Raw genomic sequence first — 15,431 nt, forward strand, 5'->3', positions numbered from 1 at the left:
ACCTAATTATTAGTTAATATTTACTTGTTTTACTAAAATATCCACTTGGCACTTCTTTTCCTATGCACTGTTAAACTCAGAAATGTTTTCATTTTTGGGGCCATAGAGCTCCTCCAACGTTGGAGCTGGTGGTCCTCATTCCAACTTGTAACTGGCAACAGTCTGGAAAAGGGTTAGAAAAGGTGCAACATTGATAGGGTGAATAGCAAATGGTGGCTATCTAAGGAAGTCGTTCAGAATGGAACTCTGCAGCGTTTTTGGGGGGAGCATGTTGGAATCAATTTGTGTGTGTGTGTGTGTGTGTGTGTTTGAGGTTGCTGGCTTTCCTAGTCTGATTCTTTTTGTTCATTATAATTTTATTTGATTAGTATATACCCTGCTGTACCTATTCACTTCATTTGTCCTTCACAAATGAACATACTGTGTCTAGTTGTTAAGCCACAAGTTAGAAATACAAAATGAAAAAATGTGGCTTCTAACTTCAAGAAAAAACCTTTTGGTAGGACACTGCAGAGGCCACTGGGATATGCATGTCTTTAACAACCTAGTATACCAAGTAAATAACTGAATCCATGCCAAGAATAAAGTATAGACAGATGACATTGAATGCTCAACTTAGCCATCCACTTGGCTATCCCAAATGGATCACAGATAGAATTCAGTGGATATTTTGGTGGTCACTGTTGGCTTTTTTGCCTTCTTCGGAAGCCCATGAGTCTCCAGAAAGTGTGGAGCTACTTCAGGCATAGCTCTCCAAGGACACAATGCAAACAGAGAAATGGTTTTTCATTCCCACATTTCCCTGGTAGACCTTTCCCCTCCTCCTTGCCCACAGTTTTCTGCCCTCATAACTAAGAATGAAAGGTTTAAACATACTTTCCAGACTCAAATGGTTTCAATGAATATATTATACAGTAAATAGTTTTAATGAACTGTGGGTAACAGTAGTATCATTTCACAGAAAAGATCCATCCTATTGCTGTTTAATTAAAATCTTTCTGCTGATGGAAACTTCTCTCTCTCTAGTGTTTTCTTTAATGCATTCATGATGCATCTGTCTGGGCTCCCTTACTAGAGATATCTTTCATTATAATCCACTTATCTAAGTTTGTAATTAAACTTCTAAATGTAAAATTTCCAGTGGAAAATTGCCAGGGTACCCAGTGAACTTGGTTTTCTTTCTCTGAGAGAAATCACTCTTTGAAAGCCTCATTTTTGTGTTTTGATCATTTTATCATTTTAGAAGTATTTGTGTGTGTATGTGTACACATAAGCAGATGCACATTAATAGTGTAATACAGTACATGAAGATGAAGAATGGCTTTTTATTTAGTGTCATCAATTTCTGCCTGTTTCTGTGAAATTGAAGGTAGATAGTATTGATAAATGGAGGTATTGCATTTTTAAGGTAGGAAAATGTTAAATGAAATATATTTCATGGCAGCTGACTTCAGACTTTGTTGATACATTTAAAACACCTAGAAACAATAAAATTAAAAAAACACACACACAACAACCTTGGAATTGCTAGTAGAGGGAACATAATCTGTTTTCCACTGGTTAAACATGTTCTTACAACTTTCTTTGTGGCTTGTGCAATAAAAGAAGAATCTAAAAAGACCTTTGCATTTCAACTTAAATTAAAGTATTCTCTTTCAGATATTACCCCATTCTTTTGGGAAGAATGAGATGAAAAAGGATGAGAGTAAATTCTATCAAATCTTCTGAATCTAATGAGCAACTTATTAATGGTCAATGCCGAATCATAATCATAATACATGAAAACTTATAAAAGATAATGGGAGGGACTGCTAGAAAATTTTACAGGCTTATAAACATGTTACTATTTTTTATGTCAACTGTGAACACATTTTTCAATAAGTTCTTTTGCAACAGTAGATGCATAATTGATGAAGAGAACACAAAACTATATTTATGTTTAACTAGATAATTCTCTTGACATTAAATATTTAGAATCTTACATTGCAGAAAATATTAATGAGTAATTAAGTATTTTTTAATTTCAAAGGTCAATAGCATTTGAGAAGACGATGTTGTCTTGTTCACACATTCTAGTTATACTGAATTCGTATAAAGCTCTTTAGAGTAATGGTTAAATACAACCTTACACACACAAAAAATCACTCTCTCTCTGTCTCCATTCATATATATATATACATATATATATGTAAAACACACACACATATAAAATACTAATATATATATATTTAGTTATAAAATTTGGTAAAAAGAGATTATCAAATTCTTTCCTACATCTTTAAGCATAATGGACTGTAGACTAATGCCATTAGGTTCCTGTTTTATTTCTTAAAATATCTGATTGTACTAACTTTATTACTCTTTCTAGAATGTAATGCTTTCAAATTGAATGCATTTTCTTTTTGTAATTAACCTAAGCTCCTCCAAGCAAATTATATAGATTTTATTTTTTCTGTAGTGAATATCTTATGTTTTTTCATGTTGTTTCATTAAACTATTTAACTTTCACTTTTTCCTGCTTTATATAAAAAAGAGTCTTCCACCTGTGGACTCAAATACAGGCAATATAGAAAATTTTTTATAGAAAAAAAAAGATCTCCTGATATTTTTTGGGGCGTGGAATAAGGTGTTTGTAATTTATTTATAAAGTGAGAGGAATTTTCAACTGTTTGCCAGAGTCCATGTGATTTTCAGGGTTTCACAATTACTAAATTAACTCTACTGGACACAGGGGAGAGAATTCAAAAACTCAAAATAAGAGAAACTCATAACATTATACAGCTTACCGTTGGCTCTTGAATATCTGATGAATGTTATTTCAGAGACAACCTATTGTTCTAAATTTAAATAATTTCCATTTGTCTCTAAACTAAATAAATTTTAGTAGCCATTAAAATTAAAATGACAAGTATACATTTTAATCAAAGATTTTTTTGTTGTTATTTTTTTTTTTTTTTTTGCTTTAAATGCAAGGGTTAGGAAGCTGACAACATCATTTATTGAAGCAAAATAGCATTCAGTAGTGATTGTAGTTCTTGAATAATAATGTAAGGAGGTTCCTATGATGACAAGTAGGAAAATATACATTTTTAGAAACCATTCCTTTTAGGTAAATTTTGCTCCCAAAGGAGCCATTTTGCACTTAGAAAAAAGTAAGTGATAATTTTTCATCTAAAAACATGGAAATATGATTCTTTTAAAAATGAGAGTCAGCACTTTTATTTATGTATTTTTAAAAATTTATTTATTTAAGTAATCTCTACACACAATGTGGGGCTTGAACTCACGACTCTGAGATCAAGAGTTGCATGTTCTAATGATTGAGCCTGCCAGGTACCCCAAGAGTCAGCACTTCTGGTTCTTTCTTAAATTTGCAGCAGATAGTTCTGTGTGTTGGATAAAACCCCCTTACCTAGTTATTTAGACATGCTACATATGCTCCAAATATCGGGATTTTAGAAATAATTTTAATATATTTCAGTTGGCTAATTTTTCAAGTAGATGGGCTTTTCTAGCTGTTCATTTGCCCTTATATGCTAAAACCTCTTCATCAAAATTATGGTCCATGATCAAGAAAACTTAACTAGAAAAAATTTTTACAAATGTAGACTCATTCATTCCTTCTTTCATTCATTTAGCGAATATCTGTTGAACATCTACTTTCCCAGCAATACACAGTGAACAAGATAAAGTATGCAGATGGTACTAGAGGAGATGAAAATTAAAAAAATAAACTAATATGTACTAGATTGTCAGGTATTGATCTTTTGTAAGTGTTACAAACAAACAAATGCCAAGAGGATAGATTGAATGCAACTGTGCTGAACAGATGGTGGTCTGGGAAGGCCTTTGAGAATAATGAAGTAAGGAAGCAAGCCCTGTGGATATCTAAAAAAAACAGTACTGTAAGGACCTTGAGAAGGTGCATCCTTGAGGAACAAGAAAGAGGCCAGCATGCCTGGGCTAGAAGACTGAATGGAGATTAGTAAGAAAGAGAGGAAGCAAGAGTCTAACCAGCATAATTTTTAGGTTCTATTTTGTGATGGGAAACCATGAGAGGATTTTAAGGAGGGCAGCATATTTTTCTTTCCTGAGTGTTATCCTGGATTTTCTATGGAGAATGCATAGAAGGCATTCAAGAGTGACAGCACTCCACCAGTTAGGAGACTGATAGCGTAGCTCAGGTGAGAAATGGTGGTGGCTTGCACCAGGAAGATGGTGGCAAAGGAGATGGGAGCTTGCCTGATACTGGACAGACTGTGGAGGTGTTGCCAGCTAGGTTTGCTGATGGATTGTTTTTCATATGTGAGAAAAAAGAGGATTTCAGGGTGACTCCTGGGCTTCTTGCCTGGTGAAGTGTGATTGCCATTTTGGAGATGACACTGGGGGAGGAGAAGTGGGCTGCAGCCTACATAAGGGGATCACAAGCTTTGCTATGTGTGCTGCATGTCAGTCGCCTATCACACACCCTGTGGAGATGTTCAGCAGTAATTTGGATGCATGAGTTCAGGGAACAAATCAGGACTGGAGATATGGGGATGGATATGGGGAAATGGGAACTTGAAGCATGGTATTTCATGCTGGGAGACTAAGATGACTTGGGAAGTGAGGAAAGAAAAGGCTCTGAGAACAGAGTGAGAGATATGTCAATTTAGAGGTCAAATGGGAGGATATGATAGAAAAGGAGGGTGAGAAGTGGCCAGTGAGAAATGAAAAAAAGTTTGGTATCCCTGACCAAAGTGAAAAAGTGATTAAGAGGAAGTGGAAGATTTGCACAATAACCAGAAACACTAGGAGTAACGAGGATGTGATTCCATGAGGTAATGGCTTTCCATGAGGTGATGACAAGGTAGTTCTCAAATGATAAAATCTGTCCATAATGCCTTCAGAATTAGGGAGGGGCTTGGCAACAGCATGGGGGAATAACTGCATAAATATGTTCTTAAATTAGACTGTGTATGAGTGGATTTGTTCTCACTGGGGAGCCTCAGGCAGCTTACCAAAGTAATCACTACCCTTCTTTTTTATTTATAGTTTATCACCCATGAAGCCCCCTTTCTTCACTTTGATAACTCTTATGCAAAATGACAACAGATGCAGTGGCTTTTCTTTGAATAGTGTGTCTATTACCTGAAGTAATCAGTATGGGAAATAAACCAACCTGCCCTGTTTAGAAATAGGGGCATCCACGATCAGGTTTACAGAGAATTTCAGTGTGTTGCTTGAATCATGCAAGATACTGTGTTTCAATCTGGAGAAGTCAGAGAGAGAGGCACACGCATACAAATAGGTATATCTATTAACAGATCCAGTGCGTGTAGGGACATGATACCGTTAGGAGTTAGAGTTGCTTTCAGCTCATGTAACAGAAAACACAGAAAAAAGGGGATTAAAACAAGCGGATTTATTTCCCTCACAAGGTGGAAAGTCCAGAGGGTGACAATTTAGGACAGTTGCTGAGGCTCCACTATGGCCTCTGAGTCTCAGGATCCTTCTGCATCCCCTCTCCATCATTCATAGTAGTGGGCAGTGTTCATTGTCATGGGCTTAAGACGGCTCTGGTACTTCCAGACATTATATGTATGTTCCAGGCAGGGGTAATGGCAAAGAACCACACTTTTACGTTTTGTCCTTTGGGATTTTGTATTTCTTTTGGGGAATAAAAATATATTTGACACTCAATCCATTGCTTAGAACTGTTATGTGGTCACTCTAACTGAAAGAAAATCTGGCAATGTGTAATATAGATATATAGAATAGATATATAGATGTAGGTATAGGTAGATATAGATGATATAGACAGAGATAGAGACAGAGATAGAGATAGAGATAGTAAGTTGTGTCTGCTGCAGCTACCAAGATGTAGCTTTGAAGGTTGTGACAAATCTGTTTCAAGCCCTCTTTCTATTGTTCCTGTGGCAAAAGTTTGTCCAGATATATGTAAAATACTTGTGTGGACTTTGTGCAGAATTCTCTGTGGCCTTATTACATGATGCAAACCTATTGAAATTATTACTATGGAAAACCAGAGTCCACGTGATTGTATATTATTCGGTATGCTTGCAGCTGCCTCATATGTTGATGTAATTGGTTTCTGCAGAGTGAGGTACGTGGAGGAAGAGGCTGGCAGTTACAAAGCTTGAGGAAGTTACTAAATATCATGTCATTGTGAGGCCAGAGGTTACTTTCTCATAAAATAGAGATGATAATCCCTGTTTTCTCCTTCACAGGGTCAGTGTGAATCTTTAATGGGGCTCTTGGTACAGACTGCTTTTAGCTCTTCAGAAATATGGTATGCACAAAGTCACAAGATTGGGTGGTTGGAAAAAAATCATCTCTCATTCCTTTGCTGCAGGGCAGGATTGCATTCGCACTGTTATTTAAATTTGCTAGAGTAAGAGTTTTTTGAATTTTGAGAGAGTAATTACAATATTAGCAATGGTGGCCCTTTATTTAGCAAACACTTGTTCTCTGGCTGGCCCCCATCTAAGTAGTTTCCATCCATTATTTTATCCCATCCTAGAGGTTATGAGATGACTGTCCTCCTCATTTTGTAGATGAGGACCCTGAGGCTCCAAGGCCAGGTGACCTGCCAGGGTCACTGCATGTGATGCCATAAACAGATCGGGACTATGGTGTCAGGCCTGTTATGTAATCCAGCTTTGACATTTTCTGGCTGAGGTAACCTTGGAATAATTATTTAACATCCTTAATGATCAGTCTCTTTTATATCTGAAAAATAGGAATAATTGCTCATAATATTATGTGAGGATTGAGTGAAATGATATGTAAATTGCCATGTATAAGCTGCTGAGAGACCCTACATAGGGCTATAAAGGATCTCCATTTTCAGGGTTATAAAAAATTGCTTGCATTGATACAGGGTTACAATGTTACTCCCTCTTGTTTCAGAGGAAGGCCACTGAGATCACTTGCAAATGACTTACCACCTCTGTGACCTTGGGCTTGTCACTTAACTCTCCATGCCTCGTCTCTGAAATGAGAGAAAATAGGAATAACTACATAGCAGGGCTTTGGTGAGAGTTAGAGTATTTAGGTCAATATTCTATATACAACAGATTATGAAAGATGAAATGGAATTCACAATATTGCAATCAGAAATCAGGCAGATAGCTGAGAAAAAGCAAATGCTCCTGTGGTCTCTCCAGTGGTATTTAGTTAACAATCACTTGTAATAGGCATCTATCTGGAGTGGCCATCAGCTGAATCAGCTGTGCCAGTCAGTTGGGTGGGTCTCAACTTGGGTGTCCTCTCCTCCAGCCCCTGTTACTCAGCCATCTTTATCGAGCCATCTTGTCCACAAATTGCCATGAGATGGCACTATGGGGATGTGCGTGCTCAAGTTTGCTTCCCTCCCTTTCACTGCTGTTCCTGCAGGTTGAAAGCAAATTGGAACAGCTTTTATTTTATTTTATTTTATTTTATTTTATTTTATTTTATTTTATTTTAAAGTTTTGTGCCTTTTAAATATTCAAGGACTTCAATGATAAGAATACATTTAAAGGGAAATGAAATGCGTGTAAAACGTAAGACGCATTTTTCATAGTTCGAATTGCCTTCAAATGGTTAGAAAACAGAGGCAAAAAGGATAAAGTGTTTTTTTAGTTCTCTTAGTATTCATCAATTTAAAGCTAACCTTACAAATATATTTTGGATGCTAAGATATATAGCAAATAAGTTGATTTGGAAACTGAATGATGGTTGTGATGTAAATTATTTATGCCATCGTGGGTAGCACATGCTTCCTGCATAATATATATTTTTATTGTAGTTACAGCATTTGTACAACATCTATTTATGTTGTACAAATAGAGGAGTGGAATCTCTAATTGTTTCTTGTTTCCCCTCTTTTTTTATTGTGAATACTTGTGTGGCTTTTCATGTAATGAATACAAGAATGACTCCCAGTGTCTTTGAAGGAATAATTGAGTAAACTTTCAGACATTTGGAGGAAAGAGAGGAAACACAGTTTAGTGGAGTAAGACAAACCTGGGGTCACATTCCATCCTGTGCTGTCCATCAACCCAGCAGAGATTCTCATTTTACTTATACATCTAAAGCATGGAGCGTGGCAAGTGGTGGAAGCTTCACCAAACCTAGTTTCCCACCATTTCTCCCTCAGCTTCTTGGGGAAAGGGAGGTAATGACGTATAGGATCATAGATAATACTGATACTAAAATGTGTAGGTATTCCCAGGAGTAAGATTGCTGTGGTATCCCAGACTGAAATGCTTTTGTTCATTCTCTAAGATCTGTATTTCAGATTTTGTTTTTTTGTTTTTTTGTTTGTTTGTTTGGTCAAGATCAGCCTAAGGTTTCTACTGGCACTCTTCCTGTTAGTGACAGCCAGAAGATGTGGTGACTGTACATACATGAGTGGCTATGAGGTTCCCAAGCCACTCTGCTCAGGGATCTGCCACTGGCTTAGATGAACACAAAAGGAAGCTTCAAGACATTGGGTCCCTTTGCAGAGTCAGCACAGGGTTCTGGAATGATAAGAAAGCCTAAAATGAGATCAGGGCTCATAGCGGCCTCTACTCAGGGAATTGTGGTGATTTTGTTATTGTTTTATTTTGAATTAAATACAAAGATTGATACAAATTCAAGATGTTTAAATATTACTTTTTGACTAATCATTCCAGATCACTGGAACTCTTAACTCTTTTAAGTCTTTTGTGGCTTTCCACCTACAGCCATTTGGAGTATAGCAAATATGGTTTGGGTCTTCCTTCTCTTTAGTTTACATATTAATGATTTGAATATATTTTTAGATATGCTGGATATGTGTCTCTTAATGATGAGGATGAACAAAGTCCTCTCCTTTACCCTGGTGATTTCCTGCATAAAAGAAGTTATCTTTGTAGAGAGCTGGTCCTGATGGCAAATTACTTTAATAGTAATAATAATAGCTTAGGATTAACTACACAGATCATTTTCATTACAAGTTTTATCCTTAGAATAAGCTAAAATTAATATCCATGCTGCCCAGCCTATAGCAAAAGCATAGTTGTAGCAAATCATACTCTTGGATGTTTGCTACAAAGAAGTATGACCAGTTCAGTTCTCTGGGCTTGAGGTGTTTGAATCATGTCCAGCAATGCCACAAAAGTTCCATGAGATAGTTTACCAGGCCAGTCTTGGGGGCAGTGAAGCAAGAGAGCTCTGTTTTATTTTAGCCAGATGACTCCACTTTGATGAGTCTCAATATTGGTATGTGATACAGAAATTTGAAGAAAAGGTTTTGGTTGCTTATCCATCCATGTACTCTCTTCATCCCTGGATCCAGGCCAGCCGTCAGAGAGCTGTGTACTTGAACTTCATTGCTTGATCCTTTGTAGAATCTTTTTTACTGATTTTGTACTTTTCCATTGTACTCTTGGAATGTGCCTGGAGTGCCACGAAACATGGTTTGCCATGTTTCTTATATTTGATGAAGTGTTGTGTTCAGCACATTGCTCAGCACAGCGTCTGTATTTATGAGGACTCCTAGGGTAAATTCCATGAGTGCCTGAAAGTAGACTAGTGGCTTCTCCTGAAACAATAATAAAAAAGAAGATATAATTTTCTCCTACATACATGAGGGCATTAATAGCTACTTCCTTTCTTTGGTCACTGGGAAGCTCATAGTCAGATTTGTTCCTCACTCTTAGCCACTATGTGGGTAAATGTGTAGGGACAATACTTCTACCTTGATATCCTTTTACTGTTCAATCTTTTTATTCCCCCCCTCCACCCATGTTTCTTAATACATTTTCCTATTACATGAACTGTGGCCCATGATCTCTAATCTCCTTACCTCCAGGTAGACTTATTATCCTTTGGGAAGCTACCTGGATATCCTGTAGGCACATCAGACTTAATATTGCTGGGAGGAAACTCTTCTTATCTTCCTTTTCAAACATGCCCCTCTTTACCATTCCTCCTTTGGTAAAGAGGTCCCATCTGTTTGATCATGTAAGTTGGCAGTCTTGCTGTCTTTTTTATTTTTTCTCTCTCATATTCCATCCATTTGGTAACTGAATCTGGCCTCTGTACTGCATTTGACATTTACCTGGATCCTTTCATTTGTCAGTTCTTGCCTGGACTATTTGCTAGTTTCCTAACTGGCCTCATCCACCATGAATGTGTTGTGCACACTGGTGTCAACTGTTTAAAAGTCATTCCCTTGCCTATAATTCTTATTGTTATTATTTATAGAATGAGTCCCAAATCACTCACATGACATCCAAGGCTCTTCATAATTTGCTCCCCAACCTGTGTTCTAAATCTCCTCTCTGTCCATTCCTCCCTCCCCTTTTCATCCTTCACAGCAGCCACCGGCCCACTCACCATCCCCTAAACACAAAATGCATGTCAGCACCTAGTTCTCACAGCCAGAAATGCACCCCCTGGCTCCCTCAAACCCTTGTTTTCCTAAGGCTCCTCTCAGACATTACCTTGTATGAGACTTTCCTCTTTTTTTCTCAGCACAGATGATCTAATTGCCTCCCCCTCAATTTCTCCATTTCACTTTCTTAATACTACTGTTAGAGTATTCTTTGCCCTATTTTGGACTTTGATGTGTGTGCATGTTTCTTCCCAAATTGTGAGCTCCTCAAGGAGTTTGGCTAAGTTGAAGGAGAGAGTAGACCAGGTATCTGCCAACCCTCCTCTCACAAAAGTCGACTGATAAGGGGACCATGGAGTCGCTAGAATTGATAGTCTCTTCAATGGGTAAGGATTGAAAGCATGGCTAATTAACCTTTGATCTTAAAATGTTGATATTATATGCACTCTCTTTATGGTAATGGGGAATTTGTAGTATCATCATGATAAAGGTTCTAGCAGTCAATGTGAGTCTTTATAATTTCTGTAAAGAAGAAACTTATCTGGTTTTCTTTCTTTTTTTTCCTTTAAAAAATTTTGTTTTTAGGAATAGGAAAGTCAAGAGGCTGAAAATCTGAAGAATGTTTTCAAAGGGTAATCTGGCTGTCACTTGCTGGTTATGGAGGAGCATGAGGAAGCTGTTTCTATTACTTTCTCTCTTGCTGTCCCATGCAGCTCATTTGGAAGGCAAAAAGGATAATCAGTTCATCTGGAAGCCAGGTAGGAATGTTCTGGCTGTTCCTTTGTCCCATTTTCATTAATGAGAAGACTATTCTTCCATTCTTGTTCTTATTTGTGGAGTAGTAGAGAATATTCAGAGAGGAAAAAAAGACTCTTCTTTTTTACAATAAAGCTTACATTTAATTTTTATTTCTGCATAATTGTCACCTCTACCCATGATCCTTGTTATCCTTCTGAATTTTCATGTTGTTGTCAATTAAAGTTATGATTTCCATAGTTACATCTGCTTCTCCTTTGTCACATATATCACTGTGCTGCACATGTGTAGCAAAATTGACTACTGAATTTAGCTGATAGCCTTAGCTACAAATGCTTTGGACCAGTTCTGTATGTTTCTTCCTTTAGCTAACAGACTAGTTAGCTGTTTATTATTAAATATTTTGTAGCATAGATCCTGTATATCTAAATTTGGGAGCATGAAGAATTGTCCTAACAACTTTGCTCATTAGCTGTGACTCCAAAGTCTCCTTAATGTATTTTGAGATCCCCAGATACCTTGTACACAAGTATATGAATAAGTTGAATTGAGATTTGGAGGCTTGTGTATAAGTCATGTTCTTTTCTAATAATTTCTTTAATTTGAGTGTAGAAAAGATCTGTTAAATTTAATTTTAAATGCTTATGTTTTATTATCTTAAATGATGAACCCTAAACGTCTTGGCTCTTTGTATCACTGATGTGTCTCTTTGCTCTAGATTTTAATTTTCTTGAAGTTTCAAAATCAGATCATTTAAAATATTTATTACTGTTTCCAGAGTCCATTCTTGCAAATACAGATAACTTTTATGCTTAATATCTTGGAATAGGAAAATGTGATGTTATAGAAGATGTATGGCCCTTGAAGAATTTTCATTTTAGTCTCATCAGTCGTAAATTAAATAGACTGCAAATGTATTGTGTCACCATGGAAATATGTACAAAAGTGATATTTGTAGTATTTAAATGATTTTGCAAAAATTAAGGTAAATTATGCTTTAAAGTATATTAAGTAAAAAAACCTAGTGCCACTAGAGATAGTCTGGAGGAAATTTAATTGCACTAAAGCCCCTATAAATTAATTTAATTGTGGGCTCTAGTGCCACATTAGTGATTTGTATTTTTTATCTCAGAGTGGTTTTAGTAAGCTTTGGAACTAGGTCTAAAAGTCAGTCTTGCAATTCTGTGAAAGGGGCTATTTTGTTCTAATCACAAAACGCTAAACATATTTATCAAATCTAAATGAGCACACTCATGTGACTCTACTCTGTCTGAAGTTCTCAAAAAAGTGCAATTAAGATAGAAAGTAGCAAATCTGAACCACAAATGAGATGTGTGAAGAAAAGGGGCTTATTTGGAAACAAATTTTAAAAATAAGACTGCTTTTCTAAAAGCAGGTCATTGGAATAAGGTGGTACAGACCCTCGCTGCAGTGGATGAATTCTTTGATAACTGTCAAACTTCAGTTTCAGAGATAGAATCCTTCCACTAAGATACATTGCGCTGTTCAAATGAACATCTCTGTCATCAGTCTCATTTTCCCTGGTATTAATTACTTCTTTCCCTCCTTAATGTGCCATCAAAGAGGTAATAAATATATACTTCCCATTTGGATTTGCTTAGAAATTACAAATTTATTACTTGTATATGACTGGATATTTTAAAAGTGGAAAAAAATTACAAGCTACAAAATGAAAAGCAAAAGTCCAGACCGTGTATCCCGTTCTCCAATCTCTTATGTATCCTTCGAAGATTTTCTTTGTGCATGTAGGTACCTCTCCATGCATATTTGTGTATATAAACCACATAAGATACACACATATACACATAAAGTATCACTAATATTATTTATTAGGGGTCTGCCAAAAAAGGAAAAGTACATGCACAGAAGGTCATTGGGAGGAGTTTAATAAAAGGACTGTTTGCAAAAGTGGGAAAGTGTGAACACTGTTTAAGAACAGCGACAAGGAATTGTGGAGTGCCTGTGAGCTAGTGTCAGTCTTTATGACTTCTAGATCTGCAGAGGCAAAGAAAGGAAGTGGTTTCTGGAATCTGGAGAGAAAACTTCATGGAGAGGATACCCGAAAGATGCTGTGACCTTCAGAGGGATATAACCAGCCTGCAGAGAGGAGTAGGAAAGGGGCCAGGGGAATGAAGGGCCCTTGCCCTCACATCTCCTGCCAGGGCTCTCATTGCCTGAATCCAACCAGAAGTCATGAGGCAAGGGACTCCACTGATTTATCATACAGACCGGCCTCCTGGGCAGGGAGCAGAGTAGAGAAAGGTGGACAATGTGGTTCTGAAAATATTTAACTCATACATACATATATGTACATACGCACACACATTTTGCTTCCTACAATCAGAATCATACCATGTACCCTTTTTTTGCAGCTTGATTTTATCACATGATGTCTTGATGAACATTACATAATAGTGCACATGGGTCAGTTTCATCTTTTAATGGTTGCATAGTATTCTTTTGTGTTTTTATTTAATAGTATGTTTATTAATGCTTGCCTGGCATTTCAGCAGTTTTTAGTGTTTTGCTACTATAAATTATAGTTATACGAATGCAACATTATTTTAAAGGTAAACAATACATCATCTTGAGGAGTCATTGTACACTAGAGCAATTCTGGGTCATTACCTTCAAAGGCAACTTCAACATCTTAGAATCTGTTAATCTACTTATATGTGAGTGTATTATATTTCAATTTGGTTTTAAAAGACATGTATTGCAGGTGACATCAGTTGTGTTTTGGGAGTATGTTATCAAATCTGACAACCAGGTCCAGTGTATTCTGAAATTTGAACAGCTTTCCCCAGGAGACCCAGACAAATATACTTAGAAACCTAGAAACTGTTCTCTGGGTTTTGATTGTAGGATCCACAATTTAAGATTTTTGTTGGTGTCTGTTGTTTTCCCTTGAGTCCATGAATTAGCTGATAGTCAACCTTATCTGAATTGGAGGCATTTCTAAGTGATTCCTGGCTTTGGATAAACAATGGATTGATGAATAATGAGTGGTATGTTATGTTGCTAAGGATTTCTGTACTGAGAAAGTCTGGTGAGCTGTAGGCTGTGGGGGTCATTGATCTGGCAGGGCTGTTGAATGTCTGTCATCACTGTGATGAGATCCTCTGATCTATATTTAGTGTCAAGCAATCTGCCATTCATGCCAAGGAAGGATTGTGTCTGCGAGAGTACCAGATAGGGAGTGATGTTACTTGTTGTTTTAAGTAAATATATAACTATTCATGTCTGCATGGTTTGTAAGGATGGACAGATCATGGTTTCTGAAGCCATAATAGTGAGTGGTTTCAAAGAATTTCTCAGTATTGGTTCTAAGAGGTTCATTGATTCCACTAACACTTGTCAAGTCCTTATTGTGTGACAGGTACTGTTACAAGCACATGAGATAAATTGAGAATAAAACAGGCAAAGAAATGGGGTAATGAACATGATCAAGAAGTTAAATAAAAAGTACATTAGATGGTGGTAAGTGTTTAGAAGGAAAGAGAAGGCAAGGAAGAGAGATATACAATGATAGGTGAGAGGCAGATATTGTTAACATGTAGGCTGTGGGATGCCTCACCAAGGAGGCGAATTTTTTTAAAAAAAGTTTAACATTTATTTATTATTGAGAGACAGAAAGAGGCATAGCATGAGCAGGGGAGGGTCAGAGAGAGAGAGAGAGGGAGAAACAGAATCTGGAGCATGCTCCAGGCCCTGAGCTGTCAGCACAGAGCCTAACGTGGGGCTCGAACTTGTGAACCACGAGATTATGACCTGAGTCAACGTCGGACACTTAACCAAGTGAGCCATCCAGGTGCCTCAGGAGGCAAATTTGAATAAAGACCTAAAGGAAGAAGGCAGTTAGCCATGGGGATATTGGGTGAAGAATTTTCCAGATGAAGGAAACAGCAAAGGCAAAAGGCCCTGAGGCAGGACCATATGTGGCATGTTTGGAGACCTGAAAAGAGGCCAGCATGCTGGAACAGAGCGAGCATGGGGTTAGAGATAGAACGGGACCCAAATAAGGTGTGTCCTCATAGTCATATACAATTTGTTTTACTATGGGTGAGAAAGAAAGACACTGGGGAGTTTTGAGAGAGTGGTGACATGATCTGACTTCATTTTAATAAGATTTTAATATGTCATTGTGAGTGGTCAGTTGAGAATGGTGGAAGCAGGGAGGTCAGTTAGGAGGCTTCTTCAAAAGTAGTGAAGAATAATGCTACTAGCTTGATCTAGAGTCATGGCAGTGAAGGTGGTAAGAACAGATTGAATTTTGGTCATATTTAAGGCCATCCTTTTTAACTTA

The 15,431-nt window shown here is 37.1% G+C and overlaps 1 protein-coding gene across 1 annotated transcript in view; it reads left to right on the plus strand.

Moving 5' to 3' along the window:
* Positions 1 to 10,967: 10,967 nt before the first annotated feature.
* The window catches only part of THSD7B (thrombospondin type 1 domain containing 7B), a 746,473-nt gene continuing 742,009 nt past the window's right edge, over positions 10,968 to 15,431 (plus strand). Inside the window, exon 1 of the mRNA XM_042948618.1 lies at positions 10,968 to 11,106. Coding sequence (XP_042804552.1) covers positions 10,968 to 11,106 — 139 coding nt within the window. The remainder of the gene's footprint in view (positions 11,107 to 15,431) is intronic.

Source organism: Panthera leo, chromosome C1, assembly GCF_018350215.1.
Source record: "Panthera leo isolate Ple1 chromosome C1, P.leo_Ple1_pat1.1, whole genome shotgun sequence".
NCBI lineage: Eukaryota > Metazoa > Chordata > Mammalia > Carnivora > Felidae > Panthera > Panthera leo.